General features: G+C 50.2%; 1 protein-coding gene across 2 annotated transcripts in view; it reads left to right on the forward strand.

Annotated features, from left to right (window-relative positions):
• The window catches only part of IL17RD (interleukin 17 receptor D), an 81,649-nt gene that overhangs the window by 56,897 nt on the left and 8,458 nt on the right, over positions 1-16,294 (forward strand). Inside the window, exons 4-11 of one of the 2 annotated variants that reach the window (XM_075550008.1) lie at positions 2,430-2,548; positions 2,879-2,999; positions 8,163-8,207; positions 8,321-8,472; positions 9,950-10,015; positions 11,324-11,378; positions 11,927-12,037; positions 14,308-14,471. In XM_075550008.1, the coding sequence (XP_075406123.1) occupies positions 2,430-2,548; positions 2,879-2,999; positions 8,163-8,207; positions 8,321-8,472; positions 9,950-10,015; positions 11,324-11,378; positions 11,927-12,037; positions 14,308-14,471 (833 nt within the window). Of the gene's footprint in view, positions 1-2,429; positions 2,549-2,878; positions 3,000-8,162; positions 8,208-8,320; positions 8,473-9,949; positions 10,016-11,323; positions 11,379-11,926; positions 12,038-14,286; positions 14,472-16,294 lie in introns of both variants that reach the window. The other variant, XM_075550007.1, reaches the window with a different exon arrangement.

The following is a 16,294-nucleotide window of genomic DNA, read 5'->3' on the forward strand; positions in this document are numbered from 1 at the left end:
GGGTTTAATGACTTAATGGTGGGAAGGAGCAAACGAGTTCCTTCTTGGGCAGCAGCTCTATAACGTGGCTGATCCCTGTGTAACTGTAAGGCATTAACACTGTGCTCAGTGTGATACCAGATTGCCATTCACCGCCTCTACCCCGACACCACCTCACTTGGTGTTCTGATTTTACAGGCTGGTGTTTTAAACACAAGGACCAGAGCCGCTCATGGCAACCCCACCTGAAGAATTTGTGAGATGTGGTCTTTTATAAAGAGGCCTGGTAGAGCAGGGGGTTAAGCACTTGAATGCTAACCAAAAGGTTTGGCTGCTCAACCTCCCCCTCCCCCCAGCTGCTCCCTGGGATTAAAATGCGGCCATCTGCTGTGGTAGAGCTTAAGCCTTGGAGACCCTAGGAGTGGTTCGACCCTGCTCTGTAGGGCTGCTGCCAGAAGTCAAGGACAAGGGGTCATTCTTCCCTCTGCTGTCCAGTCAGCATGAGGTGTTAACCACAGGGCCAGCTGCCCCTGGGGAAGTTGACAAGCGATCTGCACCCTACAGAGATTGAAGACCTTGGAGACCCTCTAGACCAGTGGTTCTCAAGCTTCCTCACGCCGGGAACCTTTCATTTAGTTGCTCATGTGGTGACCCCAACCATGAAATTATTTTCGTTGCTACTCCATGACTATAATTTTGCTACCATTATGAATCATCCTGTAAATATCTGATATGCAGGATGTATTTTCATTGTTACAAATTGAACATCATGAAACATTTTTAAAGCATAGTGATTAATTACAAGACAGTATGCAGTTAGATATTGTGAAATATTTATGTGGTTTCCGATAGTCTTAGGCGACCCCGACCCCTGTGAAAGGGTCATTCGACCCCCAGGTTGAGCACTGCTGTGTATCGGGTCGATGTGGGTCCGAATGACGCGGTGGCAGTGGGGGTCTCGTTTGTTTCGTTCTCTTTGGTGGGGAGGTACACTGATTCACCTGACTTGTTCTTGGCATAAATGAAATCCCAGCGTACACCCTGAGGTCTTGTTCGAAACGCTTTGCTTTAATCTCAAAGGCAGGCTCCTGTGAGCGGTGTTCAACAGCTGGAGGCCCAAGGGCCTTGGAGTACTCCTCATGTGGGTCTGGCTTGTGGGTCAGCTGCCCGCCACCACCACTGTAAGGACCTTGGTTTTGAAGGTGCCAGAGGGGGAGCGCTTGCATACCCTAGAACTGTGTGTGCCCCCCAAATAGGAAGCTCTGGCCGTTGCTCTTCACCCTCCTAGCACCCCTCCCCTCATAAAAACGAAAAACAAAAACCAGAACTGCATGCTCATCATCAAGTAATTACAGGCTCGGAGAACGGATGGGAAGAGCCTTTCCTGGCCTTTGCTACCAATGCGTTTCCCACCTGGCTAATCTCGGCCCCCAGTAATTACTTTAGCTGTGGAGCAGGCCCGGGTTGAACCTGACTCCGCGTCTGGTGTTCAGAAAGAATGTGAAATCGATCTGGCACCAGCCGTTGGGCCTCTCCAGCTGCAGCCGGGTCCATCCAGTCTCCATGGGATACGTAGCCTGGCCCTGGCTCTTGTGGCCACTGGAGCTTAATCCTTTTGAAAGCCTGTAGGTGGATGTGCAGGGGGGACCTTCAGGTGGTGGGAGACTGGGTCGTCGGGGGCCCTGGGGCCCATACAAAGAGCACAATCTAGACAGTGCTTGGGTGTCGGCCTTTCAGGTAATAAAAGCAAGCACTGCTTTGTAATTCACCTGGGCACCCCCTTAACTAGTCTCAAGACACACACCCTGGGATGGGAACTTTGCATGCTGCTCAGTGAAGCCTGCCAGCAGACGTGGGGATCCCACTTAAGGTGGAAATGGGATTTACAGGGATCTCTAGTTAACACGGGGAACTGCTGTCTGCTGAGTGCACCAGTCACATTCCTTCACAGGCGTGCACATTCAGCAGGGACTCGAACCTAAAGATGGGGACCCGAATGCCACAGAAAGGAGACCTGGTGGCACTGTGCAATCAGCAACGGGCTGTTAACCGAGAGGTCAGCCATTCAAACCCACCAGCCGCTTTGTGTGTGTGTGTGTGTGGGGGGGGGGGGGGCTGTCTGCTCTACTGTAAAGATGCACAGTCTTGCAGCTCCTGCATGGGGTTGCTCTGAGCCATAATCGGCTTGATGGCACTGGTGTGTTTTCATGCCGGGGAGGTGGCCAGCTGGATGGGAGATGAATGAGCAACGGCAGGACAGACGGACAGATGGAAAACCACCCGGCAGGTCCCTGAGGAATGCAGACGGCTCGCTTTTCCTTTGTGTCGGCTCCGAGGTTCCGGCCCGGCGCTGCTGTGTGGGTGGAGAGGGCTGCGTAGTCTTGGAGGAGGCGTGCGCGCTCAAAGGGAATTACGTGCCTCTTCCATAAAGAGCATTCCGCGTTCCTTAGGCATCGAATTCCTGAAGGGATTTCGGGTCATTCTGGAGGAGCTGAAGTCAGAGGGAAGACAGTGCCAACAACTGATTCTCAAGGACCCGAAGCAGCTCAACAGCAGCTTCCGAAGGACCGTGAGTCACACGCCATTGTTCTGGGGCTTTGAATGGTTGATTGAAAGTGGGTGAAATCGGTGGGCCAGAGTGACAGCCCGAGCCACCAAGGGAAACTCTTCAGTACCTCTCTGTGGCCGGGAAGGCGTCTCTGCTCTGAGGAGTGGGGTCCATAGTCAGAAGCCGTGGCCCCCTCACCAGAAAACAGAGCATTGTAGGTCTTGGTCCTCCTTGTCCTCTGAGCCCCAGGATGGTCCAGGCAGGAGCCCCCGACTTCCTCCCTGCCCAGGTGTGAGTGGGTGGAGGGTGGGGGAGGCGGTGTCCCCCTGTCACCGTGTTTTGTTCTCGTAGGGCATGGAATCGCAGCCTTTCCTGAACATGAAGTTTGAAACGGATTACTTCGTCAAGATTGTCCCTTTTCCTTCCATTAAAAACGAAAGCAATTACCACCCCTTCTTCTTCCGAACACGTGGTGAGTGTGGTCTTTCCAGCTTGCTGGTCCTGAAGAAACTTTCCCCGGGCTCTTAAAGATTTCCAAGGAGCTTTGGTCCAGAGCGCACCAAGACTGGTACGAAACAAGCCCGTCCTGTCCAGAGAAGCAGCAGTCAGCATTGAGGTTTGGCTCGGGCTGTTAGCCTCACCAGAGACACTCACACGCCTGGCTTGTTCTAGAAAAGACTTTTTGAGCGGGCCTCCTGGAGCTATGGAATAAGCACTGGGCTGCTAGCCAAAGGTCAGGCTTCAAACCCACCAGCTGCTCCTGGGGGCGAGATGAGGCAGTCTGCTCCAGTTTCCAGTCCCGGAAGACTCCCTGTGTAGGTGGCTGTAAACTGGTATGGACTCAGTGGCCATGAGGTCTTTTGTTGTTGCTAACTACCGTTAAAAGAGCCATGTATCAAAATGCTGATTAAGAATATGAATTAATTGGTTTGGAGTAGAGGATCATCGGATCAGGAGCCCTGGTGATGTCGTGGTGATGAGTTGGTCTCCAATCTGCAAGGACGGCAGTTCAAAACCACCAGTGGCTCTGAGGGAGACAGAGGGGCTTTCTACTCCTGTCAACAGCTACTGTCTCAGAAACTCGATAGGGGGAGTTCCACCCTGTCCTCAGTATTGGACTCATGACTGAAGGGCAATGAGTTTGGTTTGGTCTTGGAGAGGTTAGGGTCAAGAGATGGTTCCTTCAACGGGATGGCGGCCTCTGACTGTTGGCCTGCATCTTTCAGGTTAAAGTTAAGAAAAATATTCAGTTTTCCCCACACCACCTCTTGCTAGAAAGTTGTCTCTATTTACCAGCCACTGGGACATAGTGGATTACATGTGGGCTGCTAACCCCAAGGTCAGCAGTTCAAACCAACCAATTGCTCTGAGGGATGATGATCAGGTTTTCTACTTTCTTAAAGACCTGCAGTCTCAGGAACCCACGGGCAGCCCTATTCTGTCCTCTAGGCTAACTGTTACGTCAAGGTTGACTCGATGATAGTGTTTTACTTCTTTGTTTGTTTAGTGTACCAGTCCCAGCTCAAGATGCTCTAAAAAAAGTCTTGTTGACTATCACCCTTCAACCCATAATAAACCTACAGTGCATTCAGTACTGTCTTCCTCACTTCCAAAGGTAGAATCATACAGAGAGGTTAATGGGCTTGCCCGTAGCTGGGTTCAAACCTCAGACATCTGATTCTAGAATCCACTCTCAAGCCATGCTCAGTTCCTCATGGCTTGCTCACATTTCCAGATGGTTCTGTATATGTTGTTGGATGCTCTTGAGTGAGTTTTTGACCTCCAGTCACCCCATAGGACAGAGTAGGGCTGCCCCTTGAGGCTGTTTCTGTATGAGAGCAGATGGCCAGGTCTGTAGCTGTGGCACCTTCTGGAGGAGTCCAACTACCAGTGAGCCTGCTGGTCAGCGGCTCTACGCCGGGCCACCATGCCAGCACGGCTCCTTGTTGGCCTTTGGCGTCCGTGTGAGCTCCCTGCGTCCACATTTCCTGACGTGGTGATTGCCACCCTGGACACCTGCAGTGCCTCCTCGCCTGCCATGTAGAACTCTCTCTGGCCCAGCCTCCCCCCTTGGTGGTCAGCGCCTGCTCCTTGCCCCGGTGGTGTTTCTGTGCTCATCTCCAGTCTACAGTGATGTTTCCCATGGCTGAATTCTCAACGGTGGTGGTTCTCCATGTAGGTTAGCTATTTTATAATAATCAGTCTTGCTGTCTTCATTAAAATCTGGTTTTGTAGTGGACCGTCCGTAGGCGCCATGCTGAAAAAGTAAAATACTGATATCTGCCTGGGTGATGTGGACGAACCTTGGAAACATTGCTCTGAGTGAAACAAACAGGCCACATAACGTATGATTCCCCTTCTATGGAATACTCAGTGTATGTTTAGGCCAAGACTTAGACAGCAAAGTTTACTGGTGGTTACCAGGGTGGAGAGGTGGAGGGAAAGGAGGGGGGCCTTCCTTGCATGGGGGATGCTGAGCTTGTCAGCAAACCAAAGCTAACCTAACTACCCTTGAGTCCATTCTGCCTGACAGTGGCCCTACAGGAGAGCGTAGAACCAGCCCGTGAGCTTCCTATGCTGTAACTCTTGCCTGGAGTAGAAAGTTCCAGCTTGCTCTCACAGAGCTAACTGGTGGTTTCAAACTGCTAACCTTACGTTTCCAGCCCAGTGGGATGCCACCGGGCCCCCCTGTTGCTTCTCTCCTAGGCGGTGGGCAGTTCTGAGACTGGGTAGGGATTGTAGTTGCACAACCTTCTGAGTGGAATGAATGTCCCAGAAGCGTCCGTGTTGGAAAATGTTGAAATGCGAAATTTTCGGCTGTGTATATACTTACCACAATAATAATCATTTTTAAACATGAAAAAGAACACGATTCCATATGGCAAAAGTCCATGTGCATTTCACAATGTCTCTTGATGTCTTGCCCATAATAAGCAACAGGTTCAAAGACGGTGTTTATGGAAGCATCACCTAAATCAAAGCTGGCATAATGTAAGATTCATTGTTCCCAATCGGGGGCGGGGGGGGGGCAGGCGGTTTGAGGTGCTGGGGAGGGGTGGGGTGTTCCAGGAACGTAAGCCATGGGCCACCATTTCAGGGTACTGTTGCCCTAATGATGCTTTTGATCGCCTTGGCAGTGCAGGGCCATTTCCCACGAGGTCTCCTGGTGAGCAGTGAATCACTAATGTGGCATGTGGGCAAGTTGTTTGCTCTCTTGTCACTGTGTTCTATCACGTTTCAGCCCTGTTTCAAAGCTGCTGGCTTTGGCCTCTGTTGCTCAGTGCCAGCACTACCAGTGAGCAGGGCCTGGATGCTGATTTTAGACACCAAAAGAGGGTTTTTAAGTTAGAACACTACGGTTGAAATCCCTTCCCAGCTGTGACCGGGAGCACTTCAAGGTGCTCTTGTGTCTGCTGAACACAAGTCCCGATGGAGTCCCCAGAGCCATGGTCATCGATTACATTCAGGCTCTTTGAGGCCCGGAGGCTGCAGTGGTAGGACTGCTCCCTAGGAGTTCCGAGGCTGTGGGGTTTTACGGAAGCAGAGCCCCCGTCTTTCTCCCAAGCACACAGCGGCTGGTGGTCTTGAACCACTGCCCTTTCCATTAGCTGCCAAGGGCTCAGCCAGTGTGTCGCTGGGGTTCCTTCACAATGCGGTAGGAGACTAGTTCTTTTGGCGGCGGGACAGTGGCATGAGTTCAGCCCCACTCGGGGGCTCCACAAGCTTTATTTTTTTAACAGATCACTTTATTGGGGTCACTTAGAACAACCCATGCATCAGTTGTACCAAGCATATTGGTTGCCATCATTAGTTCCTAAAGATTTACTTTCTGTTTGAGCCCTTGGTATCAGCTCTCTTTTCTCTCTCCCTCTCCCCCTCCCCCAGCTCTTTCCACCTGTGCAGCGGCACCGTTGCTGCCTGGTTGGCCTCAAGGCCGACTGCACTGGTGTCTTCCTGGTGTGCCGTTGTGAGCCGTCCGAAGATGCTGAATTCGTTGCTTTTATGCATTGTCTGTTGGGCAGGGGCGTCAGCCCAGATGCTGTTTGGAAACACGAGCACTCGTTGCATAGTCTGTTCTAAGTAGGCAGAGCCAGTTGAGTTGTTGGTTTTTGTTGGGGGGGGGGGTGATGGGGGAAATGACGTTCACAGAGTCAATTCATATCTCATGCAACGGTTTAACAACTTGTGACATGAGTTGCAATCCCCTCAACGCAGCGACACCCTCCTCACGTCCTCCCCGGGTCCCCGTTGTCCTCCTCGCCAGCACCTTCCTGCCTCCTGAGCTTTGTGTGTGGGCAACCGCTGCCCCTTTCATTTCCGAAGGTTGAGGTGGCTGACCCTTCTGAGCAGCGATCCCCTCACAGGTGCTCTTGTTCTCTTGCTGGGCCTATTTGGCCGAAAGGGGATCCCCTGAGTGGCTTCAGCTCTTGGCTTGAAGGGAGGGGGTAAAGGCCCCTAATCTCAGGGGTTCCACCAGTGTCGGCCAGACCAGTAAATCTGGTCTTATTATGGGCGTGGTTCTACACCCCTCCCCCCCACTCAGCATCTTTTATTGGGATCTCTGGGTCAGAGGGGTTGGTTGGTGGTAGCCGGGCACCATTTAGTCCTGGCGTTAGGCTAGTGGAGGCTGTAGCCTGTGGGCTCCGGCAGCCCATTGGCCTAATTGCTTCGGCAGGATATTGATTTTCTACGCTCTTCTTTGCTCGAGACAGAAAGAGACCAATAGTATCTCAGACGGCCGCCCACAAGCTTTTAATGCTCCAGTTCCTACACACCGAAGTAGCATTGAACATCGTTAAGCCATTCCGCCCACAAGCTTTTAATGCTCCAGTTCCTACACACCGAAGTAGCATTGAACATCGTTAAGCCATTTACCTTCACGGCCCCCCACGACGACGTTCCTGAGCCCTCAAGCCAGTAACTCCGCCCCTTACGTGCTTGCTTATGGCTAAGCAAGCAGTTATGTCATTCAGCCCTTCATGCTCTACTGTATGCCTGGTATATTTGCAGCATATGCGGAATGCCTGTAGAAATATCCTCTCCCAAGCCTATGGATGCTCGTGGATGGACACATATCGCCCCCTACAGCATCCCCCACCTGTTCAGTTTGCATGTCTACCTGTATATCCACTCATACGTTACTGTTATTACTGCTACTGCAGGATGGTGAGTGTAACAGTGTTTACTTTTGCTGCCTTTTATGCTTGTGCACCTGGGTCAGTTGTGCTGACTGCCCCTGGTTGTATCACCCAAGTGAGTAGTGTGCATTCTCTGGTTAGGGCGTTAAATCTCCACCCCCCTCCCCCAATCCCTGGTAGCCATCGAAGAATGTTCCAGTCTGCAAACCTTATCTATGATTTTACCTTTTGACGTGCTTCAGTTGGCCTCACGGGCCCCAGGTGCTTATGTTGGAAGATGTTCTGTGAATCCAGTGTCGTTCTTCAGTGTTACCTGCTATTCCGCTGTGTGCGCATGTGCACAGCTTGTTTATCCACATCCCTCCATGGGTGGGCATTGGGATGTCTGTGTGTAGGTGTCTCTTTGGGTCAGCACTGTGTCTTTTAATCTGTAGAATTGCTGGAGGAGGAACTTCTCCCACTCCCCTCAGACTAGAACTGTATTATTCTCTCAACAGCCTGTGACCTGTTGCTGCAGCCGGACAACCTGGCCTGCAAGCCCTGTGAGTAGAGCTGTTTGTATCTGTTCAGCCCCACCGTGCCGCCCTGGGAATGGGGTCGGGGTGGGCCTTGGGCACTCACCCCCATCCCATGCTTCCACTCCCTCCTCTCATAGACTGGAAGCCTCGGAGCCTGAACATCACCCAGCATGGATCAGACATGCAGGTGTCTTTCGACCACGCACCCCACAACTTCGGCTTCCGCTTCTTCTACCTTCATTACAAGCTCAAGCATGACGGACCTTTTAAACGCAAGACCTGTCGGCAGGTGAGCTGCAGGCTTTGTGAATAAACCCGACCCACCGCAAAAAACACCCCTGGGTCCCTGGGAACCAGACGGCCCCGCTTGGTGGTTCTTGGGGTTCAGGGGAGATTTCAGAGTGTTTTTGCCAGGTGTGTCTCAGGGCTATCTTGTCCTCTAGGACACTGAATAGTGTTTCCAAGATTGTAAATCTTTATAGATCAGCGGTTCTCAACCTGTGGGTCATGACCCCTTTGGGGGGGTCGAATGATCTTTTCACAGGGGTTGCCCGATTCATAACTAGCAAAATGACAGTTATGAAGTAGCAACGAACATAATTTTATGTTTGGGGGGTTCACCACAACATGAGGTATTAAACTGTATTAAAGGGTCGCAGCATGAGGAAGATTGAGAACCATTGCTTTATAGGAACGAACAGTCTCATCTTTCTCCTAAGGAGCAGCTGGTGAGCTTGAACCACAGATCTTATGGCCAACAGTTCAGTGTCAAACCCCTAGCACCACCAGGGCTCCTTTCCAGCAGGGACAGAGCCTACAAAAAGTACTGTGAAGGAACCAAAGCAGTGAAGCGCACCTCCTTTGAGCTCTGCACACTGCAAACCTCGATCCAGGTTGACCACCATGGGAGAGAGGCTGCTGCCCCTGATTCACAGACGGACACCCGAGCAAGATGTGACGTGCTCAGAGTTACTCAAGTAGTTTTTGGAAGTAGATAAGCCAGTCTAGAGGCCAAGCAACTAGCAATTCTGCTGCCACATTTAGATTCCATATGGGCCATGAGCCAAGCAAAGAAAGGTGCTGTGGAAGATCACAGGGCTGCCAGGGCGCCCCCTGCAGGTGCTGAGTGGTTTTGACTGCTGGTGGTCCCCAGGGCTCTCCTAACATGCCCAGGGATGTGTAATATAGTTGCATCTCTCACCACTTGGCTCTCCTGCATCTGATTTTTGTCACTGACCACCTGCCCAGATTATAATTATGACGAAACACATGCACATACAGCCTTTGCTACCGAGTGAATTTTTGAGACAACAAGACCTGTAGGACAGTGGAGGGTTTCCTCAGCTGTGTGCTTTACAGCTGCAGACTGCCCCATCTTTGTCCCAGTGTGGCTGGTGGGTTTGAACCACTGAACTTTGGTTAGCAATGGAACACCTAGCGATGCACCACACACACACACACACACACACACGCACGCGCGCGCGCTACTTTTATTTCCCCTACCCTTTTATTAAATAGGGAATATTGTAGCTAGCGTCCCTATCCTCCAATCAAAAATTCTTCTGAAGGCAGCACCCGCCGTGTGTGGCAGATGCCGGGCATGGGCAGTTCGGACACACAGCTGCTCGCTGCTTGAGGCCGTACCTGGTGGGAAATGTAATTGAGGCTGGTGGCAAGCCTCCCTCCTGCTCTTGAAGAAAAAAAGAATTCCTGAAGGTCTGATCCCAAAAGTGAGTCTTAAAACATTGTTGTTTGTTTCCATGCAGGAGCGGACTACGGACACAACCAGCTGCCTCCTTCAGAACATCTCTCCGGGGGAATATGTAATCGAGGTAGTTACGATTCAGGAAGCCCTTGTTCATTCTACAGCACAAATCCCGTTCAGAATCCCAACTGCTTTCAGCTCTGGGCTTTGCAGCCATCGAAAGGGCGGAAAGTTATATTTTTTGTGGTTGTATTTTTATGTAGCTCTTTTAAAAACCTGTTTTTTAATAGCTTTTGCATAATTGGCCCTTCGTTTTTATAATTAAGGTTTCCATTAAGTATTTTTATATGACAGTATAATCCATGTACCCATGATTTAAAATTGTTATTTAATGTCCCTTCGTTCTACAGAAGAGTCTAAAAACATTTTTTAAAATAAAAAAAAATGCACGTTAGTATTAAAACAGCAAAAGCTACACCCATCACACCCAACCAATACTAACTACTTCTTAGATCTTCTCTGGAGCTGTTTCCTGATCAGCGTACAGGCCTTCTGAAGACCGCTTTAAAGAGCGTGTAAACTGATACGTTCTTTTTCTTTAATTTAGATTACTTCTGTAGTATCAAAATGGGTCCTGCAAAAATTGGAGCCAAAGAAAACTAGAGAGGGAAATTGAAAAGCTGCCTCTCATGCCACTGCTGAAAGGCAGCCAGCATTTCTCAACAGCCTGGCAGAAATGCCCAGTCCTGTATCACTTCTAGGAGGTTTTGAACCAGTACACCTCCAGACGGCGCCCACAGGCCCCCAAACCGAGCCTGTCGGTGACGGATTGGTTCCCATTCACCAAGACCCCGTTTGTTACAGGGTGGAATGGGCTCCGTGAAGTTTTTAGGGTTACGACCTTCCTGGAGAAAGATCACCGGGCCTTTTTTCCACGTGCAACTGATGGGTACACGCTGCCAGCTTCCCCGTTGGCAGCCCATGACAGACCTCTTTTTGCACCAGGCGTTAGTGGAGGGCTGGCACAATCAGGGCAGATGCACTCCATTTTCATTGGGAGTGGTCAGAAGGTGGGAGTCACTGGTGGGATTCTTCAAAGGACGAGCAGCCTTTTGATCCCTGAGAGGATGGGGGATGGACTCTGGAACGTTTGTGTTGAGGCAGAGGCTGCCCGGGTAGACGACTATCTGATCCCGGCCTTGCCAACCGTGCCCGGGCAAGGTTTCTTCAGAGCAGTTCTCACCCTCTGTCAGCCCCTGCCCCTCTGTTGGAAAATCAATGGAAGCGCTGGTTTTCCTCGCTCCCCCAGCCTGGCGGACATAACTCCCGAAGCCTGGCCACTCGTTTTCTTTAACCTTGCATGTGAACTAGGGGACAGTTTCCCAAGCAGCTCATCCATCAGACGCCCGGTGTGAAAGCCTTCTGTGTTTTGCAGCTGGTGGACGACACGAACACGACCAGAAAGGTGGTGCATTACGCCTTCAGACCCGGTAAGGCTTCCTGTTGTTGGCATGAGCTCTGGTGCTGGTAGATTTAGGAGCCCGGTGCTTTTCATGCTTTGCGGTTTAAAGACAGACAAAAGCTCCACCCCCACTCCCACCCCAAATGATGCCTCATCAGATGTGACTTTGTGTCTTCCTCCCCTGCGCTGATGGCTGGCAGATCAAAGCCAGGGCGAAGGGTGAGTCGCTGTGACTACATAAATAGTGTGATTGTCTGTCCTCAGAAGACAAGTTGAAGGGGGAGGTTTCCCCACGGGCCAAATTCTCACCCACAGATATTTGCTCCCCCCCACCCCCGCTCCCCACTCTCAAGTTGAATTGTTTTTCGGTAACCCTTTTAAATAAAAGAAGAGAATCCTTTCATAAACACCAGCCTGAGCCTGGTGGTAGCAGAGGTGGTTGAGAGGTCCTGGAACCTGTTACACGGCTTATGTTTTCAAGGAAAATAAAGGGGAGGGGAGGGGGCTTCGGATCTTTCTCTTTGAACCCGTTCCGCCCCTTAAGTTGAAAGTGCTGCCTCCCTTTGATACCCTCAGTGCACTCCCCCTGGGCCGGGCCCATCCGAGCCGTGGCCATCACCGTGCCACTGGTCGTCATCTCGGCGTTCGCCACGCTTTTCACCGTGATGTGCCGCAAGAAGCAACAAGGTAGCTCTTTGTGTGGTGTGTTCTCCCCGCCTCCTCCAAGGGGTAGGACTGGAGGCCCTGCCAGCAGAGGGGAGCCTAGGAGTGCTGCTTCCTCTGCGGGCTGAGGCGTGCCTCGGGTCCAGGGTGGGTGTCTGGGGAGCTGTGTAGCTCCCGTTTCTAGTTCACTGGCTGGGGTCACCAACAGCAGAGAGAACATCCATTTCTCAGGGTTCGGTTATTTAATCCACCGAGGACCTCAGGAGCCACAGAAAGGACAGGCATGATTCTGTTCTCAAATTCAGTACAATTCTCAAATTCAGCCAAAATTGGAGGAGGACATTGAAAAAACAAACAGACCCACGGCCATCGAGTTGATCTGACTTGTGGCCGCCCCAACATAACAGTGCCCCATAGCGTTTCCAAGAATGATCTTTATGAAAGCAGACTGTCCTGTCTTTCTCCCACAGAGTGGCTGGCCTCTTGCTTAGCAGCTCAGCAGTTTAACGACTGGGGCTCCTTAAGGGCAGAGAGGAAGTCTAACGTTCAAAGTTAGCGTTCGTAGTTGTTAAACTGGAAGGTCGAAGGTTTGAGCCCATGCAGTGCCCCCAGAAGAATGGCCTGGACATTGGCTTCGCAAATAATCGTCACCGAAAACCTTTGGCACACAGTTGTACTCTGGCGCACAAAGAGTTGACTTGGTGGCAAATGGTTTAAAGTGACAACTGGTAAGCCTAACTATTAGCCAAGTGGTGGGTGGATTGAACCCACCCAGAGGCGCCTCTAAAGAAAGGCTGGGCGATCTGCTTCTGAAAAGTCCCACCCTTGAAAGCCCCGTGGAGTTCTACTCCACACACGTAGGGGCCTCAGGTTGGAATGGACCCACAGCAATTAGGAATAGCAAGAAGATACAAGCAGCCATCTAGTGAGGCGGCAACCAAGTCCACATGGAAGAAGCCCACCAGCCTGTGTGATCCAAGGATTGTAACTAATATAACCTAAATCTAAAGGAGGGAATGGCATAGAACTTAAGTTGTGAACATCTGGCTTGCAGAAAAGGCTGTGGATGACAGTGGAAGCCCAAACTCCATCTTCAGGTGCTACACGTGAAGTTAGCCTCCAGGGAATCCCCTCCGATCATAGTTGAGGGACGCGAACAGCCCTGATACCAGGCAGAGAACATTGTAAAGTCAATTATGGCAGACATAGTTAGGTCAAATGTAGTATCTCCCTTTAGATCCACTTGAAAACTACTTGTTTTTTTTTTAAAGAAAAGTCAAGCCCTTGGTGAATCCCCTTGGATCAGAGTTGGGAGTAGCCATTACCAGCATGCAGAATGCATTGGAAAGTAGATTGATGCAGTTCAGTTGAAATTTAGCACCCAATCGTTTGATCTTATGATCCATTTAAATTTGTTCTAGGTTTTAATATTTTCTGCTTTCTTTTCGATGGAGGTTCTTAGCTATTTTACTCTGTTATTCTCGTTCGTTTTGTCTGTTTCTAAAATGCTTTTCTGTATGAAATCTACGATAGGTAGCACTACAGAGATACTAACTAGATTACTGATTCCTTGGGGGTCTGGCAAGGGAGACTGGAGCAGGTGGGGGGAGCTAATAAGATGAAAACAAGAAAGAGGAAAATGTTCTAAAACTGTGCAACTCTTGTTAATGTGATTGAATTATTGAAGTGTATGATACATGAATTATATGCCAATAAACTGTTAGGGGGGGAAATAACGAGAGTAAAGGTCCAGCTTGACCATTAAAGGAGGGGACTTTAAAAAGTTCGTGGTAAATGGAAAGGAAAGATAATGGCATTTTCCCATGACCTTTCTGAAGCTCCCGTGTACAAGTCAGGAGGGCTCCTGGGTGCTGGGAATGTTCTTTGCGTGCTCTGGGTGTCGGTTAGATAGGCATGTATCTCAAAATGTTCTTCCCATGGTCTGGGTGTCCTTTAGACAGGTGTGTATACTTGGGCAACTACATTAAGCCCTGCACTTCACATGTGCTTGCTTCCTCCTTTGTAAATCACACCTGAAGAAGGAGATTAAGACCTGGTCTGCTCTTCCAGTGCTTGTAGGCTCTGGTCCGTGCATATGGTCTCTGCTGACCTGGGTGGGTCCCTGCCAGGCTCTGGCTTGCTGAAGGTCAGGTGAAGAACAGTTTTCGGCCATTGGTGGCTCCACTGGGGAAATATGAGATGGCCAAGGGGCTGATGGAACAGGGCGCAACATTGCTCGTGGGTGTCAACTCTTATCTTCTTTTCCAATTTAGAAAATATATATTCACATTTAGATGAAGAGAGCCCCGAATCCTCTGTGTACACCACAGCACTGCCCAGAGAGAGGCTGCGGCCACGGCCCAAGGTCTTCCTCTGCTACTCCAGCAAAGACGGCCAGAACCACACTAACGTCGTCCAGTGCTTCGCGTACTTCCTGCAGGACTTCTGCGGCTGTGAGGTGCGGGACCCGACTCCTCTTCACCTTGGGTAGTGCGCCCGCGCCCTCTGATCGCTGCCCCTGCCACTTCTCCCTTCCCTCTTGGTGGCACCTGACCTGGAGCAATGTCTTGGTGTCTGAATTGAGGCCAGCCTCAATGCTTTTCCCTTGTCTGTCCTCCCCACCTGCCACTAGGTGGCTCCTTACAGAGCGTCCTTATCCTCTGGCCCACTCCTGCTGGAAAGCCTTGGGTAGCAGGAGCAGGACGTTTTCTGCACATTAAAATGACCACACAGGGGCAGGGTGTGGGAAAGGGTGAGGCACCCAGAGGTGGCTGTTCCAGGAGGGGGCCCATTAGTGAGCATGTTCTTGACAGAAACTCCAATGGAACAGGTCCAAGAAAACAGGAAGCAACGTTTGGACAATCGGGTGTGGGTAGGAGCTAGGAGAGAGTAATTTTTCTAAGTAGGGGGATGTAAAATGGGGCTGCCACTTTAGGGAGTCTTGGGGCCAGGGAGGAATGTGTACTGAACGTCTCTGTTTGGTCACTTGGCCATTGGCTGGTGCAAAGTAGTGTACAGTGAGACACCAGTGCCGTGGGAAAGAAGTTATTCTCCAGGACTCGGGAAGGGGTAACACTCCCAGAAAACAGTAATGTGTCAAGGGCGCTGTTGTTAGCTGTTCTCTTGAGGTAAGCTATTATTAATGTATGGGCTGCTAATCACAAAGTCAGCAGTTGAAAACCACCAACTGCTCCATGGGAGAAAGACGAGGCTTTCTAGCTCCTGAAAGAGTTAGAGGCTTGGAAACCCATGGACAGTTCTGCTCGGTCCTGTGAGGCACTGTGCGTCGGAGTCAGCTCCATGGCAGGATGTTTGCTCTTTTCTTTCCCTTTAGTGTTGTTGCATCACTTTTAGAGGCAAATTTAAAGCTCCCATGGAAAGCCCACACTGTTTTAGAGAAATTAGGAAAATTGTTTAGTGATTTGTGTGGTTGGAACTCATTCTGGCTTTGATACTGCCGGCTGGTGGTTTCTCAGGATCTCTCCATGTGGTGAGGCTGCCTCCTAGTGTCTCAACAGCGTGCGTACGTACGAGTCTCACTGGGTTTCCCCAGGAGGAGGTTGGCACACCTAAGGCAGCAGACTACCCTGTGGCACATTGTCTTCAGCTGCCGCAGAAAACCCAGATTCCTCTGCTTTGTAAGTGATTGTCTTCATGGGGAAAAACGTCCCCAATTATGAATGAAATAACTTATTGTAGAAAACCTGGAAACTATCAGAAAGGCTGACAAGCATACACTTGCCTTATTTTCATCCCAACCTGGAGAATAGAGGAAGCTTTCAAAGGCAGAATGTTTGATGTTTTTCCTTCCTGTCTGTTTGGGGGCAGGTGGGTTCATGCGTTCCGTTTGCCATTTTCGGCTTACTGGAGTGCTTTTAGTTTTCGTTTTTTCAAAAAGTCTTCACTGAGTACATTTCTACACTGTCAGTAGTTCGATAGACACATGAAATCCATAACATTGGTTCACCATAACTGAGTTAATTCAAATTGTATAACATCTGAGGAGATAAAGCTTTTACCCCATTTATCATGATTTTCCAAGAACAGATAGCTGATAAGAGAAATGGAATTGCTGGGTCAAAGATATTTAAAATGTTCTCAATTAACCTCCAACTTATATAATGTTAGCAGCAGTTAGGGAGATAGTGAAACACTTCAGGCGTATTTCCAGTAAGTGGGTGGATTCTGGGAACTTTCTTTGCAACATCTTAGAACAAAAGAAGACGTCTTCTAGAATTCCTTTCCTCCCTCTGTTACAGGCATTGGGAAGTAGTTGCTGAA

This window comes from Tenrec ecaudatus, chromosome 5 (genome assembly GCF_050624435.1).
Source record: "Tenrec ecaudatus isolate mTenEca1 chromosome 5, mTenEca1.hap1, whole genome shotgun sequence".
Classification (NCBI taxonomy): domain Eukaryota; kingdom Metazoa; phylum Chordata; class Mammalia; order Afrosoricida; family Tenrecidae; genus Tenrec; species Tenrec ecaudatus.